At 42.4% G+C, this 24,492-nt stretch overlaps 1 protein-coding gene across 4 annotated transcripts in view; it reads right to left on the bottom strand.

Annotated features, from left to right (window-relative positions):
• Nucleotides 1–24,492, bottom strand: part of LOC310952779 (mitogen-activated protein kinase kinase kinase kinase 4-like) — a 105,145-nt gene extending 80,653 nt beyond the window's left edge. For all 4 annotated transcript variants that reach the window (XM_083921484.1, XM_083921485.1, XM_083921486.1 and 1 more), the window contains exons 1-2: nucleotides 24,266–24,492; nucleotides 23,922–23,987 (exon numbers count right to left, since the gene is read on the bottom strand). In XM_083921484.1, coding sequence (XP_083777610.1) covers nucleotides 23,922–23,987; nucleotides 24,266–24,322 — 123 coding nt within the window. In that variant the 5' untranslated portion in view covers nucleotides 24,323–24,492. The remainder of the gene's footprint in view (nucleotides 1–23,921; nucleotides 23,988–24,265) is intronic.

The following is a 24,492-nucleotide window of genomic DNA, read 5'->3' as shown; positions in this document are numbered from 1 at the left end:
ATTACATTGAGATATTACATTGAGATATCGTGATAAAGAATTATGTCTTCAAAATGGATAAGAACAAGAACATAATAAATCAAATTTTAGAAGGGTAACACTTTCCTGGAGCAAATCGCCTGTTTTATCCATCCAAAACCTAAAGATGTTCAGTTTACTGTCAAATTTAAAAAAAACTCTTTTTGTTTGGAAGCAACCAATCGTTGAATCGACCAATCGTTATAAAAAACAACTACAACCACATGGATACGACCCTAAAACACAAGGCTGCGGTAGATGGTTGCAGTTCCTTATGCTGCAAAATTCAAGCAGAGTTGATTGTGTATGGGCCCTCGCAGCTACAGGGGCATGAAAAGTGTCATTGGAGTGTTAGGGTGAACCAAAAACCCTAAAATAAGATGAAATCAACCTTTACTACGTGGCTCAGAAAGTGCTCAGACCTGAGGCTGAAACTCTAGACACTACAAATTTACTACTACACACTCACATGGGTCACACACTCACATGGGCCACACACCACTAAAACATATTGACCCAACAGAGGGAGGAAGAACACAGCGCAGCATCACTTTGCCATTAGCACCTTCTCCTGTCCGAGGCTCTCAGAGCTCATCAGCTGAGCAGCCAAAAATAAACACTCCCAGCATGCCTTGCAAGTTACCATGGGATCAAACAACAGGGGGAGGCGGGTGGACACCGAGGGTTTGTTTTAATCACATGGTGGAGCAAGAAGAGGAGGAGGAGGAGGAGGAGGAAGAAGAAGAGGAGGAGGAGGGGCAATGATGGCTAGGCGGGACAAGAGACAGTCGGGGAAAGAGACAGCGATTACAGAGTGATTTCACCGCAGAGCAATGCAATGATGATAAAAGATAAACAGCAAGGCCTGACTGAGAGATTTACAGTGTGTGTGTGTGTGTGTGTGTGTGTGTGTCTCTGTGTGTGTGTGTGTGTGTGTCAGTCAAGAGTTTTAGGACTAGGCAGATCTTCCGTTCATCCAGGTCTTTTATTTTGTCCTTTACACTGTTTGACAAACTGCCAGATGCTTTCACTGCTCGTAAATATGCACACACACACCTACTAAACACGCACGCGCACACACGCACACACACTCTCTCTTGTAGTCAAGTTTGTCTATAGAGCCAAAAATCACAAGTTTGTCTTCGAGGGCTCTACACAGCAGCCTTTATCCTTGTTTCCCCCTTTGATCCAGTGAAAAAACAGAGAAGATCAAGTATCAAAACTCCAACAAGTGTAGTCGCATATCAGTAAGATTGTGCCTTGCATAAATAAAACACTCCCAGATGGTCAGTGGGGCTGTTTCTGTGAGCGTTTATTTGGCTTTTTATGACTTTTTATGAGCGTGAGGGAGCCCTGAGCTGTGTGCAGCGGACGGGCGGGCGGTCAGAAGTAGGACACGTTACAGTATGTAGGGCAGAGTGCACACAGCGGAGGCCTCAACACCGACTATCATAAATGCTCCTCTACCCTCCAACGAGAGGCTTCCAACAAGGGTGAAACATGTAAAAGCACAGTTGCAGGGGTCACAATGAAGATTTAAAGTTATATTGTCATGATATAAGATTGAGTTTGAAAAACAATAGTGTGTTTATGTGTTTTCAAAACTCACAGGACCGACACATACAGTCAGCAAAAAAATATATATTTCTTACTCATTTAAATCATAATCACAGTTAAAACATATAAATTGAAGGACATTGTATGCAGATGTGTTGCAAATACAAAGTTTACCATGATTTTTCTAACTAAAATGAAGTAATTTTCATAAAAATATGAGTTTTATTCTTGTTCAACTAAAGATTGTCACACAATCTTCAGCGTCTAAGCATGTTTTTTATATTACTGTGTTTCACGGGTCAGCGCTGCCTAATACAGTCATGCCAGGAGAAATAGGCTTATTAAGGTCAGTCAGTTTTAGAAATATTCCAGAAATAATCCAATAAGACAGAAAGTTGAGGCAAACATTTAAGAGCAGAATGCAGAGCAACAAAAAAAAGGATGAAATAGGCCAACTTCAAACCAACGCAACTCCTAAATGGGCAATAAATCAAGACAGATGAGGGGTTTCAAAGTTATTTCCAAAGGGCAGTGAGCAGAGTAATCTGGAACACACACACACACACACACACACACACACACACACACGCGCACGCACACACACACACCCACCCCCTTTCTCTCTCCATCAAAATATATATAAAGCTCTATATCGCATCCCCTTAACTGTATATGACAGAGTCAACAGACGACATGAGAAAGTTAAACTAGTGTCAAACAGTAAAACTATGTCATAGTAGCTTTTGACCTTCTAGAAAATGTCATAACTTCATTATATGATCGTCTGAACTCTTTTCTGTAGGATACTTGAGTTCCTATTGTGAGGTTACAGTGACCTTAACCTTTGACCTCTGGAATCTAGTCCTCACCCTTGGGTCCAAGTGCTACATTTGGGGCAAATCTGAAGAAAATCCTTGAAGGCGTTCCTGAGTTTTAGCATTCACGAGAATCGAACAGACAACCTAGAAACATAATGCCTGCCTAAAAATCATCAACAGGAGATGTAATCAAATATGTCCAATGCTTTGAATTTGCCCAAAAGGAAATTCCGAAGTCACAAAATACTGCCTGAAAAATGACAAGAATGAGGTTGGACAATAACACCACAATTAATAAAAGGCTATAAAAAGATTGACCATCTGTACCTTATTTATATAATATAACTGTATTTTACCAAGCAACCAGTTTCCAACCATGTGTCTTAGACTACACCTACACGTGGCCCGCTATTTTTATAAACGGACAATTCACCGTCTCCATTTTCAAAAATAACATCATGCACACCTGTCTGTTTCAGAAGAATTTACACTAACCCGTGTATATATGCCAAGCCAAACCTATAGGTGGCAGTGTATAGAGAAGCTCAAGCTCACGTTAGCGTTATCGGAATCCCCAAAATGGCAACAACAGCAACAAATCGCTTCCTCTCTCTTCTGCTCCTCGACATAATACAGCAGCTGTGTTTGAGATTGCAAAAAGTGAAAATTGTTTGCACCACCATGAATGCGACTGCTACCCTGAATGCATCCACGATCGCCACGGCCAAATGAAAATGGAAACACAGGATGGAACCTACAGTACGAGGCAGGTGCGAGTTATGGCGCGTCCCGTGATGTCGGCTCCCGGAAACTCCGTTTTTTTCTGGCGGGAGTTTTTAGAAATAATCGTTTTTAGGCGAGAATTCTCTGTTTGCGTGTTAACAAAATTGCACAAACACAAGGAAATGTGTCAGTTATTTAAAATAGCTGTGTAGGTGTAAACAGGGCCTTAAACTGCAAGCATGTACTAATGTGGATTCTATTTATAAAAGGTAGAGAATAAAATATATTCCTAGTGTAAATGTGCTACATACTCAAATCAAGGTCAGAATTTGTATGTAGTGTTAGCTGGGCTGCACACACACACACACACACACACACACACACACACTCAGACATGTCCAGGCTTGTTCTTGAGGTCGGTGGTGTGTGTCAGTGAGGTTTAAGGAGACAAAGGAGAGTTATTTATGGATCAAGTGTTTCCAAGTGGCTGACGTGACTTTTTCTACGGTTCGATGAACAACCAAAGCCTCATGCAGCCTTTCCCTCTTTTTCATTTTCTTCAAATTGCAACTTCACCTGCGGTTACACAGGTGACGTCCAAAAAGAGAAACAGTCAGGGTTTGTAATAAGTTCCCGATGTCCCACTTGTTCTGTGCTCTCCGGACGTGTTTTGTGATGGCGGAGCAGAGGGGAGCATTTTAGAGAATAATGGGACTCTTGTCTACCTGTTGGATAATGCGGTCATTTATTACAAAACAGACTATAAATACTAACAACGAGAACAGGAACAAGTGCCTTGGTTATATAAAAGAAACATGCTAGTACAGCAGTGGTACAGCAACAGCGGATATTCTATCAAATGAACAGTATAAATTACAGTATTTAAGAGTAAATCAAGTATTAATAATTTGTTCTCTAATGTGGATCTACAGAGTAGGTTAAAAAGTCGTATTCTGGCTCATGGATTAATAATTAGAACCTCAAAACAGCTGGAGGATTTGAAAAACATGTTTTTCTTTTGTTTTAATGTGATAATTACACAATTAATCTTAGCAAGAAACTTTAAATACAGACATTATTGTCAGATTGTTTAACTTTCTGACTGCCCTTGAACGCATCATCCGTGAAAAACTTCAGAAAACAGACGCAAATCGTTAAACAGGTGACATTTCCTCAAAAAAGCTTTATATTACACAAATAAACGGTTTGCACCAACCAGACTGTGTAAAAAACCTGAAATTCTGAGCTGCAGGCTGTGCGTACAGAGCAGAGATGAGAGGACAAGAGAGACGCTGTAAGTAGAGGTTGTAAAAAGGTATAGCATGTGGGATCCCCGCTATTGGTAACATCTGGGGGCACTTGTTGAAAAATCTGTTTTTCAGCTTTTGGAAAATACATTTTTAAAGGAATTCAACTTGTGTATTTGTTTAATAGCATTATTATTTTTTTTATTTTTTTTAAAGCAAAGATTGGCCACAGTGTGACAGAACTGCATTTGAGCTTAAATATTTGGACTGACATTAAAGAAAGGTGATTCAAATCTTGCCACAACAGAGCTACGATCAACGCTCTCCTTGAATAATATACAAATATAGGTTCCAGGTTCAAATCCCGGCTGGGGCCCTTCTGTGTGGAGTTTGCATGTTCTCCCCGTGTCTGCGTGGGTTTTCTCCGGGTTCTCTGGTTTCCTCCCACAATCCAAAGACGTGCAGGTGTTAGGTTAAGTGATGACTCTAAATTGCCCGTAGGTGTGAATGGTTGTCTGTCTCTGTTTGTCTCTATGTGTCCTGTGATAGACTGGCGTCCTGGCGTCCTGTCCAGAGTGTACCCCGCCTCATGCCCGATGTCAACTGGGATCGGCTCCAGTCCCCCCGCGACCCCGACAGGGACAAGTGGTTGAAGATGGATGGATGGATTCATTCACATTTTCTTAAATTATTTTAATTGTTTTAATGTAACCCTACAAACACTGTATGTGATGTGATTGGGTGTTCCCTTATTAACGCCATGTTCGATCGGTTGATCAACACACAACAACAGAAATCTAGTGTCTGCAGCGTCAGACACTGCGGCTCATTTTGCCAGACCCCCTCTTATTTTGAACCCGACTGCCGGACGGCTAAACACTTTAAAAACCCGTCTCTGAGGCAACCTGGTGAACAGAGAATGATCAAAGGGAAGGGTGGTCAGAGGACAGCAGTAGGCGGGCATCAGTGCCAGATCTGACCCTACAGCGACCCGTGTACCAGCTGCTGACAACACGCTCTGGGCAGCAAACAGCCAAACACACACAGCAACAGAACAGGCTCCGTCACAGACTGTGCCTGACATGATCGCCAATACACCAGAGGAGAAGGGCGTGCGTGTGCGTGTGTGTGTGCGTGTGATGAGGTGGTCGTGACATAACAGAGAGACAGAAATGAGACAGACAAGGACAGTGACAGAGGTGACTAAAAAAAAAAAATGATGCTTAGAGGGTGTATCTTCAAGTATTTTGGGACGTTCTTGATGCATCCGGAGAGATTAAAGTAGAAGGCTGTCTCAGTAAAGCGATGGCGGGGAATGAGGTACTGGTATGAGAGAATACTTTCAATACCAGTTTTGGAAGCTGAGATTCTTTTTCAAGACTTTTTATTCAATAGAAATCTCGTATTTTCTTCAGTTGTTTTGGAAATTGGATAAAGAATATGTACACAAGCCCTGACAAAGCATTCAGATGTCAACTTTCAGTGCTTGGCAGTTACGAGCTACTAGATCATACTTGCAAACCTTGAGACCTCAAAAATAGGGAGGCTTTTGAAACCAAAGCAGGTGTCTGGAGGTGCTACAACAGAATAGATTTTTTTGTGTTGGAGCTCAGTGAGCAGTTGCTGTGATAAGATACACCAACCCTATTTTTGGACAGGATGTAACCAATATTGATTTTCTACTGTGATCCAGGCTTTGAGGGCAAACAAGGAAAGTTCCAAAAACGACAGACTGTTCCTTTAAAGCTGAACTTTCCATGAAAAATATGTTTGTGTTGTGTGTTTTTATGCCATATTACGTAGCCTAAACTGTCACTATATCCTGACAGCACAATGGGCGGACGATCTGTGAAAAAGTCACGCATCTCTACCTCCACCGCGCCCGACCTCCAACCGCTCAGAGCCGAGGAGTCTCTGACGCAGTGTCAATGACTGCCCGTGAACTCCGATCAAACTGTGAAACGCGGCAACACAGATCGAATATGTTCTGTTACTGTGTCGGCTGCCTCTGGCTCAGAGCAGGTCGTTCCCCATTTGGAAGAAGTCCACATGTCGAAGCGTCCTTGGGCGGTTTTGAATGAATGATAGATGATGGGCAGGCAGCCTCTGCCATCATCGCATGAATGTCTGTGTCAATCGGTGAATGTGACAAGCAGCGTGAAAGAAGGTGGAGGCAGAGCAGAGAGTTACTTTTTCAAAGTTGGTACGTCTCATTCATCGCTGTCAGGATAAAGTGACAGCTTCAGAAAACAGAAAGTTACCACTTTTCAGCTTTAACTCAAACTCAAGCTCCAGCAGCTTCTCCCTCCCCGCACGAGCAACTTGGGAGGTGCGTTTCATTTTCTGTATCTGCCTGGTAACACCATCAGCCTCGGAGTCACGACAACATCGTGAGGCTTTTCCAAATGTCAGAACAGTGAGATGGAAACCTTGTGTGTTCAGTTTAGATTAAAGGACTTTGTGTCTCTCATCAGCTCAGAGCACTTCCTGTAACTGTCTCTTCTGACTGCTGCCTATATGTGTGTTTTTGAAGCACTCACGGGAGTTTGCACAGAGTCTGCCCGGCTACAGGAGGAAGTGCTTTGAGAAACTCTGGCTCCAATCAGAGGCCTGGGTTCCGGTCAGCTGGCTGAGGCTCAGTGCTGCGGTCCAATCGCACGGCGGGGTTCGCGGTCAGGTGACCGGCTCAGACCGGCTCACAGTGTTTTTGAAGCAGATGAAAACAAAAGCTAATGAGGCTGTCAGTCGTCCCTGCCAGCTGCCTCGCTGTGTGCAGGGCTGAAAGAAGCTACAGAGCTCCATGGAAGAAAAGCAGGATTTATTATCGCTACGGCAACAAGTGTGTGTGTGTGTGTGTGTGTGTGTGTGTGTGTGTGTGTGTGTGTGTGTGTGTGTGTGTGTGTGTGTGTGTGTGTGTGTGTGTGTGTGTGTGTGTGTGTGTGTGTGTGTGTGTGTGTGTGTGTGTGTGTGTGCATGTGAGAGAGACAGAGACGTACACAATGAATGAAAGGCAGAAATAAAGAAAGATTTATACTTTGAGTTCAATAAACATTTGTAAGAAGAAAAAGTCATTTCTTGAGCTGACCTCAGTGTGACTCCCAACACATAAATATACTGTGTGCTGCTGGTTACTATTAATGTTTGGATCCTACTGTTCAGAGCTGGAACAATTAGTCTATTTATCAATTAGTCGTTCAGCAGGGAAATATGGGCAAAAATACTGATGATCAATTACTCCCGTAAAGTGCCAAACAGTCTTCTCAGGTGTGAGGATTCCCTACTTTTCAACATCTTGTGTGTCAGTAAATAGAATATGTTTGGGTTTTTGCACTGCTGGGTGGACAAAACCCAATAAGATATCATTCTGGGATTTAATGAATAGTGATGGGCATCTTGCATGTAGACCGACCAATCAATCGAAAATAATAGTTATCAGATTCATTATTTTGTAGCTTCTAATAGGTTGGAAATATATACTTTTAATGTGCCATTAAAAGTATATATATACAGTATATAAAAGTATATACGCTATATATATACACTGTACACATATATATATTAAAAACTAGTTGTTGTTGGATATGAACTTCTGTCTCTTTATTCAGTTCCTCATTAGTGCCAAAACAGTTCAGTTCATTAATTGATCCGTCCATCAACAGAAAAGTAGATGACAGCTTTGAAAATTAAGTCAGTTATCAAGATTTTTTTAACTAACAAACTCTGGTTTCAGATTCTCCGATTGAGGATTTGCTGCTTTTTGTCTGTGTTATATCATTTTAAACTGGGTATGCTTGAGTTTTGGACTCTTGGTCTGACAAAAGAAGACATCTGAAGACGTCACCTTGGACTTGGAGAAACTGTTTTGGCCATTTTTGTGTATTTTTCTGACATTTTATGAAGTAAATGTTCCATTAAAAGCCTAATCAACAAAATGTTAGTTGCAGCTCTATCTGAGATATTTGATAAGCTGTTTTTCACTTTGAAGATTAGGAGGCAAAGACAAATGACTGGTGCAGCTGTGTCACTGCAGGCTCGCAGACCACTTTTATATCTTTGAACTAAAACACAAACTTACAAACCTTTCTTCTCCCTCGGTTCAACAATCTGCTCCTCAAGACTTCTCTTTAAGCTTGTACTCAGGACAAACAGCCCCCCACCCACCCAATAGCAGCTTTGTTTCTCCGCTCCAGATGGTCACACATACAGTAACCCCCCCCCATGTTCCCACCTACACACTCCACACAAACACACGCTCACACACCATGTCTGCCGTGTCCACCCGTTTAAACCAAAGAAGCTCAGACAGGCCAACAACTGTCATTAGGAGCCCCGACCAGACGCTGAGAGTTAGCTGGCGCGTGTGTGTGTGTGTCTGTGTGTGTCTGTGTGTGTCTGTGTGTGTCTGTGTCAATGGGGGAAGGGGCTATAATAAGCCACCAGGAGGGATGCTTGGTAGTGCCTTTATCTTAGTCCAATTCTTACTCAGTCTACTAGTCCAGTATTTAGCCAGAGCCGCACATCACATCTATGATTGAATTACACTAATCTCCTTCACCTTCCTGATGGATGAAGAGTAGACCTCTGCAATGACCAAAGATGTGGAAACACCACTGTGGATCTCCAACTCCTGGTTTCTTAGTGACTTTTAGTTGCAGGTCAACATGGCAACAGGCTGAGTGGACACACAGAATGACCTCCACAAAAATACCAGGTGATCATTACGCTTTTGTTAAAACATCAGAGCAGATATTTGTCACTGATGGAACATTTAAAAACCTAATGAAAGCAAGTTGGGTTGGTCTGAAACAGCATCACTGGTGAACACATGCACACGTGACCATCTAAAGCCCCCCCATTCCTAACTTGGAGCAGGCAGCGCCCAGGTGGCGCCCATTTTGGCTCTAAACACAGAGGCATTCACAGGGTTTTATCAGGCGAGAGCAGGTCACAGATAACAGAATGAAGGGGCCGTTGTATGAGATGCTAGCTAGTGCTGTGGAAAATCAATAAGGGTGGAGTCCAGGGAGGAGGGAGGGAGGGAGAGAGAGAGAGAGAAAGAGAGACAGAGACAGAGAGACAGAGAAAGAGAGAGTTGAAACCCATCTAGAAACACTCGACATGCATGACTGATGCCTCTCCGACCTTGGACATATAACTGTGTGTGTGTGTGTGTGTGTGTGTGTGTGTGTGTGTGTGTGTGTGTGTGTGTGTGTGTGTGTGTGTGTGTGTGTGTGTGTGTGTGTGTGTGTGTGTGTGTGTGTGTGTGTGTGTGTGTGTGTGTGTGTGTGTGTGTGTGTGTGTGTGTGTGTGTGTGTGTGTGTGTGTGTGTGTGTGTGTGTGTGTGTGTGTGTGTGCGCGTGCGTGTGTGCTCATGACTCATCATGACCATTAAGCTGAGCGCAAATCCAAGGATGGGGTCCAATCTGATTCACTTACTCATGAAGACAAAGGATATGAAAATACAAGAAAATAAAAAATACATTATCAATTGTCTTAAATGTCCTAAATGCAGCCGCTGCAGCAGCTACAGAGTCTGTGACCTGCACTCTTATTGTGTCCTTACTTCCCCAAATTCCAATAGTTCCTACTTTATTACTTTAGTGAGCAGCTTCGACTGTTAGACTACTGATTGCCATCTGGTTTGAAGTGGGTCCAGATGACAAACAATGAGCCACATAAAAAAAAAAAAAAACATCTTTAGGACTCCTGTTGTTTTTTATTACCATCATATGCCAACAAGAGGAGCCAGAGAATGGCTTATATTAGAGCTGGGCTGATACAATGTAATGACGCTTTTCCACTGCACGGTACAACTCGACTCGCTCGTTTTTGGTTTTCCATTAGCGCAAGTTTTGGATACTACCTCGGTCAAAGTAGTACTAAAGTGGGGTTACGTGTGCATGTTGAGATTTAACTCATGTATGTGCAGATGACAGAGAAAGGCATTTTTAAAAGTACTAAGTTCCCGCTGATGAAAACCCAGCGTTCCCTGGTTTAACCGCTTTGTAATAAGAGCTTAACTCAGCTAATAACAAAGAAACAGGGGACTTTTATTGTGAAGACTTTATAGGAAATTAAATGTGTTTATCCGCTATTTTACAGATGCTCATCAAGCTCCCTGGCTTCTAAACAGCAACAGCAGATGTTGTGACGTAAGAACAGGAATGCCTGTAGAGATATCTTACATACTGGTGACCTACATTTTATAAAACTTAAAATAAGGGGCTAGACAACAGCAATACGCAGAGCTCCAGACGATCGCCGAAAAGAGCAGGAACCTAGGAAGAAAATCACAACACCAGCGACGGTATGAGAGTAACATCTGTCACACATGGTTCACTCCCGGAGTTGTTTGTGCTTTGTCGTCTCGCAGGTCTCTGCTGATCGTGGTGGTGCCTGCTGCCGTGGTCCTGCATGACGCTTCCTGCTACTATTATAATCTATAACCTCAGCTGTGCTTGTTTCTACTATTCTGCAGTATTAACTGCCATAACATATAAGTCATATTCACATTACTATAGATATTATTTTAGTTACTGGAAGTAACCTTGAAGCGGGTAAAGGCAGCGGTGGAAAAGCACATGTGGGGTGAGTCAAGTCGGTGCCATGCCGTGAAGAAATACCATTAGTTAACTAGGTTTCGAAGGTTCCTCCTATAAGGATATTATTGATGACATTAATAAAGACGTTAATGGGCCAATGAAATAAATACAATCATCCTCATTTGTGATCCAGAAAAAGGATCGTTTTATTTATTTCATCACATTAAAAACCAGCAGCACGCCTGTCTGTCGGTCGATCTCAACGATCTCAACAGTTATTAGATGGATTGCTGTGACATTTCATACCGACGCTCATGCTCTGCGGATGATGAATCCCTTTAATGATGCTCTGACATTCCTCTGCTGTCTCAATGAGGTTAACTTTGTACCTTCCGGACATTTTGGAAATCGGATTTTAATCCTCTGAACCTCAACTTGTAATTGTTACATATCGTCATTTTTCTTCTATCAAATGATTTTCCTAAATTGGGAAGTTTTAATAGCCTTTCATTTTTGTGATGACATTGCCCATTATCTTTGTTGTTTATCTTTGATATCATTGTAAAATAATCAATAATCTCAATGACCTCTCGAGTATAAATGAAGCTTGAATGAATGACATTTGCTGTTCTGATTGAAATCTTTCGAACAACTATTGGAATTTAGCCTCTCGGGGCAACAGCTAATATTTCAGGCAGCAAATATCCAGGCCAAGACTTCCTCTTCGGAGCAGCAGTCATAGTTTAAGGTCCGATTGGCAACTTGAGATGCAAGAATGGAGTTGGTGTTGAACAGATATGTGCATATGAATGCTAAATGATAACAGAGAGCTAATGAACAGCTACATCGTTGTCATGGGTTCTGTGATAGTATTCCGGCCGATGCATTCAACTTCTTTTGTTCTCCACACGGAAGGTGCAACCGGATTCTACTCACACGTGTTTGCTAAATCTTGGCACTACAAACTATACCACTTCCACTAACCAAATCTTGTCCCATTGCCAAATCTTGTCCTGTCTGCATAGGAATGTAGAATCTGTTTATAGAGATTAACCTCAGGATGAACCACCATCAGGTCAAAATCCTAACTGGTTTATGATCAAATGCCATCAAAACTAATGACATTCCCATCAGCCTCAGTTGTTTATTGACGATTACCTGCTTAAAATCAGCACTGTCATTGTGAGCATTTTAGCATGCTGACATTAGCTCAAAGCTAAGGCTCAAAGTGACGCTAACACGGCTGTAGACTCCGCGCTTGTTGCCTGATCTTTTGAATTTGCGACTACGCTATTTTTCATTGTGTAGTTCAAGAAAATAGACTGACGCATTGACGTACTCAGTGAATCAGGGCGATGAATACTCTGTGACTTTGAGCATTTCAGAGAATATACTAGCAACAGTGGCAACTTGATCTAAAGATTGAATCTAATGATAAACCTCTTGAATAATAAAACACATGAAAATGTTATGTGGTGTCAGCACTTTAACATAGGATAAATCTTTTTGTTTTTGCTCTATGATCCATTTTCCTTTTCCTGCTCCTCCATCTGGACTTTAGTTTTGGTCACATGGACGCTGAGTATTTATTTTAGGTTGTGGCTCGCCAACAGTTATTGAAGCTTGAATGATTTACCATACAGGAAATATTAAGCAAAATGAAGCTAAAACTAACATTAATTTGTCTATCAGCGTGTCCGCATGTTGAGGACGGAAGAGCTAAAACACAAAGGGTCTTCTGTCCATAACGGGAGACATTATCAACCCAATAAACTACAAATCTCCTTCTTTCTAAGTCACACAACAGCCTTTTCATGCAGAAAACAACCCTTTGACCTCAGCTTCCAAATTACATTTCAGCCCTTCAGCATTTAGACACTCTTATCCAACGAGATGTACAATGAGGACCACAGTTTAACCACGAAGACTAACACGGCGTAGGCCAAGAGAAGTAGAAGAAATAAACCTTAATTCTGACAGAGGTAACATGCATGTACACTTAACTGGAGCAAAATCTGCTGGAAATGAAAATGTTTGAAGCAATAGAGGAAAAAGGTGAGGAAGAGGAAGGAAAAAGAGGATTAAATCACTTGACTATCCAGACGTAGGGTATGGCAACGACCTTCCTAACTCAAGGGGCGGCACCAACGCATAGCACTAGGACCGACTACGACCAATCAGAGCAACAAACAAGCTCATGTTTCTAGTATTCACTAAGGGCGCACTCACACTGTCCGCCCGCACCATGCCCCGGGCTTTAGGGTACTTGCCCCCCCCCTCCCTCTCCCCCCGCGGGCAAGGCCCGTTTGTACTCCCACTGCCTGGGCCTCGCGTGAATGCTTCTTGCCTGTCCATACGTCATCACGCCGTAACATGTCACACGCATTGATTGACGTCATCGCCATGCGTCGCTTTGTTTACAAATCTTTCCATAGACCTGAGTTTTTGTGCGTCTTGTCGACTGTTTTTGAATATTTTCATCTGACCAAATCTGCAGTAAACACTCCACCTCCGCATCACACCAACGTGAACCTTTTGCCGCCATTGTTGTTGTTGTTAAATGTCTGTGCATGGTCCGTCTTCTTTTTTTTTTTTTTTTCTATGTCCGAACAGTCATAAAATGACGTCAGAGCCGCAGTAGGCCTCGTGCTCGTACACGTGCTCATGTTCATGCTCGTACATGTGCAAACACGCTTTACAAAAGCCCACCTCTCTCAAAAGGGACGTGGACGGCAAGCTCGCAGCAGCTAGGCGCGGAGCGGTCTCACTCACACTGGTCAAATGAACTAGGCTTTACCCGTAGAACGTGTTTGGGCACGGTACGGAAGGACAGCTCTCATCAGGAAAAAAGGAGTTTCATCTTAAAAGAAGATTTTATTATGATGACTGGAGGCCACTACCAACTGCTGGCATCAGATACCTGACTGAAATAAATATATACATGTTTTAATACAACATGAATTACAATTTCAATTTGGAAAACTATCCGATGATAATCTGTGTCTCTTCAGCATCACTGCCTCGCCGCTACAGCAACAAGCCATCTGTCTGCACTGTCTGCCTGCACCCGTCGCTCCACCCAACACCACATTAACACATACTGTAGTTGCATTATATAAACGCTTACAGGAGCCAGCAACGACCAAAACAATAAATCAGTTAATTATGGCGATTTTTATAGCAGTGTCAATGGGACACAGCTGATGCAGCCGTCTGGATTTACACTGAACCGGAGAGACCGTTACAGTAGCATTACAGTAAAACAAGCTGCTACATCGTCAACATTATTATTATATCATTTACTTTTTCAGACCAGATGAAAGTTTATACATGCTCCATTAAACTCTCTCGACTCGAGGTTGTAGATCTTTTTGCAAAATTCCACTTAATAATTAAAAATAACTCAATAAGAAGTAGGAGTTCCCTTTTCTACCTTCTGATTTTGTAGTGATTGTTTTATATTTGACCTATAAAATGGCAGGAAATTAGTATTAAATGTTCATCCTAATTTCACATAGATCAAGGTGACGTGAACATCAGTCCAAAAACCCAAAAGATATTCGATTCACAATGAAATAAGCAGAGAAAAGCAGAAATCCTCACATCTGAGAGGCTCGAACCGGCGAACGTTTGGCATTTGGATTGATGAGTAACTTAAAGAATAAATTATTAAAGTCACTTTCAACTACTAACTGATTAATCATATATTCATTTCAGCCATATAGTGCATCATACAGACCATAAATATAAACTGACAAGTGAAGTAGAGGGAATTTCTGTCAATTAAAAATAATAATAATAATAATAATAAACAGCTTCAATGGCTGCATCATCACCTGAAATAAATACACTGATACAGTCTTTTTAACTAATTATAAAGGAGAGATATTGCCTACCTACACACGTATACACACTTATGTCTAGTGTAATAATTTACAACATTATATCACGTGACTACACGGCTTAACAGGAGGGGATCATCTTGAAATAAGAAAAATCAAGAAGTCGTTAACGGTACGTTTTATAAAGTAATAAATCATTTCACACATTTAATGACTTGTACATTTCCTCAGCACAGAGGAAGCACCAGTCTGACAGAAGTGATCAAAAAGTATCTTTCTGAAATAAAAAAGTGACCCATTACATCTTGATAAGTGGGAAAACTGAGAGAGCAGCTGATGAATTATTTTTAATAAATCTTGCTCTTTATCCTGACGACTCCCTGCTCTTCCTCTCAGCGTGTGCCGTCTGCTGCTGAGGGATTACACCCACCATGGTGCCTTCCATCAAACCCCCCCCTCACACTCCTCCTCATCCCCGCAGAGACACAAGACCAGGGCTGAAGAGGGGTGATGCTCAGTCAGGAGCGACCGACTGGCCTTCTGCTGCTCTTTTTCCCCCCTCTCCTCTTTCATCAGTCCCTCATTTCAAAGCTTTTCTCCTCCACTGCTTAATCCCAACATCTCTTCTCTTTCTCCCTCTCATGGATGCACCCTGACCCTCGCATACCACACTGAGGATAGGCTCTAAGTAGCCAGAGAAGAGGAGGAATAGCTTTTCCCATCTTTACCTCAGGTTCAGGACTGGGCCTGTGTGGCTGGGTGGGCCGGCGGAGGAGGAAAAAAAGAGACAGAGAGCTCTTCTCCTTTTTAAGAGTTCATCTTGGAGGCTCAGCAAACTGACAGTGGTCTTTGTCGCAGCTTCTCCTGTCTGAGCTTTCACGCCCTGCCGCCTGATAAAAACGCACACCCAGGAAGTGCGTTGTCAAAAGTCAATTCAGAGGTGTAGTGTTATCTTGAGAAGGAGATGATAAAACCACATTACGGTGACAAAGTGATAATCAAAAGGAGGTGTGATAATCAATAAGAGCTTTCATTTTCATAGACTTCATCCTCTACATGTACATTTATGATGAATGCAACAGTGAAACAAGCAGTCTGTTAAAGAGATGCTTTTCCCATTTTTTGCAATGTGGGTTGTTTTACATCTATAGAAACATGGCGGATGGTTTTCAGCCTTTTAGGTGTGGTCAAAAATTTTTATAAGAGTGCTGAAGACAGTAGCCATGTCTGCAGAACATGCAGAATGAAAGTTATTTTTTTAATCTTTTGCAAACAAAAAGTGCCGCTTAATGCATCTGGGGTTTTCAACTTGGTGTGAATCAGAATGAATACTTTTTGAACATTTTCGGCACATTAACAACCGTGGTAAAACTGATAACCTCGCTAATTTTGGTCACTATAATCGTGATATGTATTCTCCATACCGTTTCATCTCCAGAAACGAAAAGCACGTCATTCTTGCTGCTGATGTATGGATGCATGTACTGATCACCAGCGGCAGCAGCAGCACAGTCGCCGCATCAGTCGACACAGTGAGCATCAAAGAACGTGACCCAGATATTGTCTGAGGCTCTGGGTCTTATTTTTAGCTGAACTGTTAGCTAGCAGGCAGAGCTGGTCACTGCTAACAGACTCATTATGAAAGGTACAAAGAATGTCACCTTTGTGTAAAAAAAAATATATATATATCTATTTCTATAATTACTCTTTGATACCACTCGTGACTGCATTTAATAGATCAGCAGTGTATTTAATCACTGCTGCAGTATTATTAACACTTAATTGTCATATAGGTGTAGTGGCAGTTACTTCACCAGACACTATCATACTAAAACTATTCTTAATCAGTGTAGCAGAACTAATAAGTATGTATCATAATCATCCAATCAAGATAAGCACTGGATCTATAATTGCGCATTAGTGCTTTAAGCAGGGTGCTACAAACAACAAAGTTTGCTTTGAGGGTCTTATTATTGATGTAAATAGCCTTAAAGTTGGCTTAAAGAAGTCGGTTTAAAAGTGTAGTTTAAAGAAGTAGCTTTGGGGCACGTTTGGTGTGTTGGGTTCACTTGAAAACAATGATTCGGTGCAGCCCTCTTCAGGAACACAAAGCAGCCCGACTTCTCTATTATAAATCATGACGTGGTCAAGTTCCTGTTGCGGCTATCGGCGGCAGAGTTTCCACCTCTTCTGATTGGAAAAGGTCACGGCAGATAACAGTAGTTTTGACTGTGGAGAAAAGTTCCCACTGGAGTCACTGCAGCTTTACTGCAGCTTTACTGCAGCTGCAGTCGTTGTTGCTGGTCGTACTTCACTTCCTGTCCTGTGAAAGGTCACCGCAGACACGACTAACATTCCAGTTTGAATAGCCGGAAGGTCTGTGAGCCAGCTTTGCGTGAGTCTATTGCTCCTGACAGCTTTGTAGTTCCACTTTACAGAGCTGGGGCCGGCCTATAAATAGACCCCGTATAAGTGGAATAAGTAGAAAACAATAGAAATTAAGAGCTATGTGTGTATGCGTCTGATGCCTTGAGTTAAAGCAGTTTATAGGCAATTACTTGGGTTTCTATCTATAAGTATAATAATTGAAATTTAAAGAAAGCTTTTTACATGTCAACAACTTCCCCAGACAGTTGAAGATGCTAGTGCTGAAACCATTAGTTGATTTAATGAAGTCAACTGTAAATTAATAAACAACAGGTTTGCTATAATCAATTAATCGTTGAGGTCATTTAATGAGGATTTGTTGCTTTTACCTTTTTTATATCACTGTAAATAATATTTTGGGGGGTTTCGAACTGTTGGTGGAACAAAACAAGCTATCTGTAGACATCACCTTGGGATCTTTTTTTAATAGATTTAGTATATAACAATTTAAATTTAAATTTAGAAGAGGACTCCATTAATATAATCATTAATTGCGGCTTTTATTTACACTGTTATTGAACACTAGAACTAAAGACTAATGACATTGAAAAAGCCAGACTGATTCTCCATAGGAGAGCCAAGCAAAACACTACATGATTAATTAATTTATTAGTAAAATAAGCAAAGAAAACCAAATGTCGTTGCCTGTTTGACTGTATTTTTAACCAGTCAATATCCAGTAATTAATAGCAGCCATTATTGTCCTGATAAGGCAAATGTGTGTACTGTTAATCTGTGCATGAATGGGTCAAGGAAACACTGAAACATCAGCAGCTAGGAGTGTTTTTCTTCAGCTCCAGATGTGAACTTAGAGGAGGATAAAGAGAGGCAGAAACCTCACGGCACGGTGGCACTTAAGACACGCATGCATCTAGATCTGCCATGCATTCAGTGAAGTGCTGCGGTGAATCTCCTCTTGAGGGACTCGCAGTGATGGTGCTCTGCCCTGCTGATGACAGACTGCTGTTGGAGAGCCACACCCAGCTTCACTTTATCAAGACAGCAGAGGAAAAAAGCATCTTTCCTGTTATAATGTCAGGAGGAGGAGGAGGAGGAGGAGAAGCTGAGGAGGAGGGACTGCTTTATCTGTACATACGCATACATTTCACTCTATGTTCCGTTTCTGTTTATATCATTGTAAATGGAAATCCTTTGGGTGTTGGACTGAAGCATTTTGAAGACACCGCCTTGAGCTCAAGATTGATTTATTGATAAATAAATGTTTCCTGCCTGCGGCTGATAGAAAATGCTTCTCCCTGGCTGTCAGATCTTAAAGTCATCATCATACACATCACACCTACTCTCACGTCTCTGCACCAGCTTCCTGTGAAGTCATCTTATGAATCAAATTCTTTTCTGGGGATGTACAGCGTGGATGGAAGTTGGATATGTGAAAGACAGGATAGTGTTAAAGGGGGAGGAGTCTGCTGCTGAAGTTTCACGTCCTCTGATCCCAAAGGTAAACAGGACCAACATTTGCTTTTAAGAGAACGCCCCAGCGGACATGCAGCCTTCACCTGCAGCGCGCACACACACGATATCTGACAACACCAAAAAAAACAGGAAGGCTGGAGAGAAGTCCTCCCATACCACTGAAATGACAGGTTAGGGAACAGAGATTACAATACAGTGCATCCGAATGAGACACTGATATGATGGAGGGTTCATCCTCATCACTTACAGGAAATCGCATAAATCACCTGCAGAGCTCCGACTCTTTCTTATTTTTCTGCCCAATTATTCATTTAACAGACAAAAAGTTGTTCAGTCTGGTCTGGTCTCATGATTAAAGCGTATTATCTTAAAGAAAAAGGCTTAAATCTTTAAAAAAAAATACATATTTATGCATTATTACTGTTTTCTTATATTATTTCAATACGGTATATAGATGACATTCTGTGCATATCACTATGTAAAGATTCCGGTTGATCAACAGACAATAAGTGATCAATAATGTCAATAATACATTAATTTTAAAGGTAATTTAACACACCAAACATTCTTTGTAATACTTCCAGCTTCTTAAATGTAAATATTTGGTGCTTTTCTCTGTTTTAAAATTATGGTGGGGGGTTTTGATTGTTTGAAAAATCACGCAATATCAAGTTGAACCCTTGGATTCTCTGTATTTTTTGAGATTTTTTTAAGATTTCATAGATTGTAAATGAATTTATAATATAGAAAATGATTATCCGATTGATCACTATTGGAAATAATCATTAGTTGTCGTCGCAGAATAGTTTAAATTGATATTTTGTATTCTTGAGCGTGACGGTAATTAGGTCGATTTTAACAGCAGCATCTTTCTTCGCCGTTATCTGCCTTGAACCCAGTCAGCCGGGTTTACTCAGTGTCATGTTGTCATTATCTAAGCTGCGGAGACATTTCATGTGGATACATGAAAAAGAGCAGAACAGGACCAGCGTTGTGGTTTCTCTAATCTGGCCATCGCAGCAAAGCCACCAACTTCTCCTCACTGCATTGATGACTTCCGCCGTTTCACTACTTCCTCACAAACATCCACCCGCTCTCTGCCGACAAGACACCCACGCCAACACACTCCAGCTTCGCTCTATTTTAGAGAATAAAACCCAAAAAAAAGTCCCACAAGTTTTTGCAAGGCTGACACAATCGCAGCTGTGGTTCGAAGGAAAGAAGCAGCGGGTCTAAAACTCAGCAAGTCTTTAACGGGTTAAACCATTTCCTCAGAGAGGGGGATTCCCAGCCCCACATGCTGAGTGCGGTCTTACCCCAGGGTTTTAAAAATTCCTCCAGCTCGGATTTAATTCGTCCTCTACCTCCCACTGTTTAATGGAAACACAAACACGGTGACCTCTGACCTTTTTACGCTTGGTTGCTGTTAATGAAGTTTGGGTTATTCCACCTTATCTGTGAGTGTTTTTGGCATTTTGGCGATTTGTTTTGTTCTTGATGAATTTTCCTCGATTTACTGCCTTGTTTTAAATCAAATTCTTTGTCTTTGTGATGTAGACATTTCCTCGCTAACCTACTTTTTCATAGGGGAAAGTTTCAGAGATTACATAATGGTGCATTTTCTAGAAATATTTGTTTTATACTACTTTTGACTAAGTCAGAATAAGGCTGATCAGCACATGGGTATGAGAAAATGGCATGGAAGATAAGTGAAACTGAAAACCTACTGACAGATGTTTTCAATTAAAATTGAAATCTCGGACAGACTAACAGATTTTAGTCTGGTGTAAAGTGTATGAACACCAGCTACGTCTGAGATGTTTGAGGCCTTTAAAACACTTTGGTGATCAAAAAGTAAGTGCTTCTCTCTTTTACTTTTGCATGCCCCCCCCCCCCCGCCCCCCCCCCCCTCTCTCTCTCTCTATTTTATGTTTCCATCCCAACAGCTGTTGTCAGTGCACACAGCTGCAACGAGCCTCGGTCGGTCACACTCTGCAGCTATTCGTCAGCCTGGGAAGCCCAACCAATCGCCAAGTGTTGGGGATCAAGTGCACATGTGCCGAACCAAACACACACACACACACACACACACACACACACACACACACACACACACACAGGTTTTTCGGTGAGATGACTGCGAGGCAAGGCGGCGCAGTCCAAAAAAAAAAATTTGCTTGGTTCATCCTCACTCAAACTCGCATGGCACACGTGGTTATGATTCACCGAATCCTGAGGAAGTAAACTCAAAATGTCAAGGTTAATCTGTGTTCCAGTGCACCCGGGCATTTACACAACCACTTGTCCCCTTCTATAATGAAACGTTTACAGCGGCCGCCATCCTCCCCCGAGCCACAACAAAAAAACACACAAATAAAACAAAAGAAAGAAACCCTCGAAGCAAATCAAGATGTGATTTCAGTTGTGTTGTTTACTCCCGACACCAAAAAAGATACGACCGAGCGCACCCGTACAGCCGCCACCGCGCTTAATTAGGAGGAGACATTTTCGTCGTTCACACACTGTGAGGTAACAGCAGAGCAGGCGTTCACTGAAGCTCGCCTCGGGGCCGGCCTCATTGTCTATAACCGCACAATCTGATTCAAAGTGACACTCGTCTCAGCGGCGGAAATCGTTGCCGGTCACTTGTGTAATCCTCAGAGGCAAAGCTGGGGATACGGTAGACCTTGAGATTGTTCTGTGGACACTGACGCCATATTGTACATGTGTAAATTAAGAATGTACTGTCCTGTTTACCCCGAAACATGTGTGAGAGAGCCAACAGTTCTGGGTATTTATCATGCTGAGTAACTCTGGTCGTCATGCAACAGAAAGATTTAATGGCTCTGATGTGTGTGTGAGCTTACAGGCTGTGATGATGCAGCGTCAACGTCTTACAGCCTAATTCTGTTACGGCAATTCAGGTGAGTAACATGCCCATCTGCTGTGCTTTCTCAGACTTTGAGGCCCAAAATGGCTCCTCATATATACTTCATTATTACACAGTTACTTTGCGTAATGTTTACCACGAGCCTCGGCCTATTAACTGCAAAGCAATATCAGGTTTAAGTCTAAAAGGAGCAGAATAACGCTCAAAAGGTGCTTTCCTGTGAGATTGTTTGATGTGACCGTTTTAACAGAATCATTCGGGGTACAGAAACGGCAGCGGGAGTAACATGAGAGCCTGAGAAAGGAGCTTTGTCATGTACAGATCCTGCTGCACCTCCACCGTATCGACTTGTCTCCAGGTGTGGATTCTCATCCTGAGGTGAAAGAATCCCCTCTGGCTCTGCTTCACTAATGCTGCCTTCAGTGCCATAAGAGCTCCGCATATTTAGCGGCCAACCAGTAGCTGCTTTTGTTACGTTTCACCCCTGACATGAAGGAAGAAATAAACGATTCGCCCACTTTTTGCTATAAGTTTTTACCCGCTGCCCAATCCGCAAAGTATGTACCCACCCTCTCTGTGTGCATGTTCTGTGACTGGGCTACTCCATCGCAGTCGCTACCATATTTGGTCGCTACTGTTGCGGCTGTAAAAAACGGTGGATGCATAGTTTTGAGCATCACAACCTCCACGAAATTACTAATTTCACTATCAGAATTAGATCAATTTGCTCCTAGAAGAAGAACTGCACGATGAAATGATTTCAGGGCCACACATTAGCTTAAAGACGCCTCTGCGTGCAGCTAACGACATAGCCAACAAAGTCCATAATGCAAGTTAACTAAACCATCAACCACCAATATAATGCTTCTTTGTCTGTTTTAAAGGTTTTACATTGTGTGTCTTTATAACTGTGCATTCAAACGAGCCGTCTGGACTTCTGTGCGGTTGTGATGTCACAACTATAATGCGGAAGACATGAACACTGACCAATCAAAGCAGATTGGGCTCTTTAAGACACAGGTACTTAAAGGAGCATGCCTGACAGTGAATACATGTATATTCAGAGGGAAATAACATGTTTTTTGAACATTACAGTTCAAGCCTGAACCTGAAATGAGCACAATATGGGACCTTTAAACCCTCTCACTCATAAGAACAGAGCTCAATGCTAGAAAACATAAATATTCAGTATTTCAATTAGGTCTGCAATAACTACAGCAAGCGGTATGAGTTACTCCACATCTGCAACCACACGTTAAAGGTGCTCAACGTTCACTGAATTTCACTTGAATCTGTTCCAAAGGGTTTTGGGACGGTTGCTGCAATGCAACACAGCAGGAAAAACAGCACATGGGTCAGTTTTCCAGCCACAAGCAAATGAGAGTCAATAACAGCCGAACAACTTACGCAAATGTTATGCTATGGAGTGAGTGCTTACAGGTCATAACCATATTACCTCGAGCTGCCTTTCATCTCACATGACATTAGGATGACATAATCCCAAACAGGCCATTTTAATGCAGCAGACTCTAGTGCTCACAAATGCAAAGTTTGGATAAAGTGTAGAAACACGGTGTCATGGTTTCAATTAGCCACATACAACAGCAAAAATACACATATGCCTCACAGGAGAGTTCTGCGCGTGATTACTTCCAAATGAAAGAGCTTGGTAGCAGCCCGGACAGATCCAGCAGCTGTGACACAGTCCTCCTCTTTGCCTTTGCTCTCGTTTCTACCAGGCAACAGCAGGATGATGTCGCTGCTCATCTCTGAGGTGGAGATCTGGGCTGCAGGAGCACCGAGGTCTCCATCAGATGCCCCTTTCCACTATGTGTGTGTGTGTGTGTGTGTGTGATGGGATGAACAGGCCTATCACTATGAATGCAGCACAGAGCCTCTCCAGCAAAAAGGCCTGCCGGGCAAATAGTGTGTGCACAAATGCGCAATGAAACACCGCCCACCCAATGGCGCACAAGTCGGTCAGCGTGGTAAAAAAGGCTGTCATGCACGGATGGGGTTGGCCCGATCAGTGCATTGCATAGCGTACAGTATGCGAGGGATATTTTACTGGGGTGTGGATGAGAGGAGGAGGAGGGGCTTCTTTGGGACCAAAATAGGTGTGCTGGGGTGATGTTTGCATCGCTACAATTAAAGAAAAAATGAATGGATGTGAAGCAGCGAGAGGCTATCGGAGAGATAATCCAGTCCAGACTGCACCGGTCCCGAGTGAAGGAGGGGAGGGGACATGTTAGAATAAACGTGTTCCTGAGACCGTGAGAGGGGGGGAAATACATAAATGCATGTTTGTGCTACAGTTTCTGCCCGTTTGTTCACTCGGTTGGGGCTTTTTAACACACACACACACAGAGAGAGACACACACACACACACACACATATATATAGAGATGGAGGCTCGCACTAACCTTGTAGACTTGTCCATAGGTGCCATTTCCGACCACTTCCACCAACTCGAAAATCCCAGCAGGATCCTGTATTTAAACAGCATAACACAAACAAACAAACACATATGTATAAAATAGGCAGATGCATTGAGTCCTTGTAGTATTTACAAATAGGTTCGTTTGATGTAGGAGCCGGCTGCGCCCGGTTTTGCTGGCCTCCCATGCCAGCGGATATTAAGACAAAGAGAGCCACCGCAGGGTTGTGTCAACAACAGCACTGCTTACGACATGGTTGTGTTTTTATGTCTGAGTATGAAAAAATAAATAAAATGCACTCTGGAAATGTGTGCGAGACACACACTCACCCGCAGGGATGCCAGGTCTATATCCACCAGACTCTTGGCCGGGGACTCGTTCGCCATTTTCGTTCAAAAATGTGGTTAACCAGCGGAATAACGGCGTGTTTTTAGTCTCCTTCAGGCGGACGGTGTGTGGCTCATCCTCGGCTGGTTTTAGTTCCCGCGGCTGATATTTTCTATCCAAGGCGCGTTTTTCCCTCTTTGTAATCCCGGTGCAGACGCTCCGCTGCTGC

The sequence above is a fragment of the Echiichthys vipera genome, assembly GCF_963691815.1.
Source record: "Echiichthys vipera genome assembly, chromosome: 10".
NCBI lineage: Eukaryota > Metazoa > Chordata > Actinopteri > Perciformes > Trachinidae > Echiichthys > Echiichthys vipera.
This window is presented reverse-complemented; position numbering and strand designations above follow the sequence as displayed.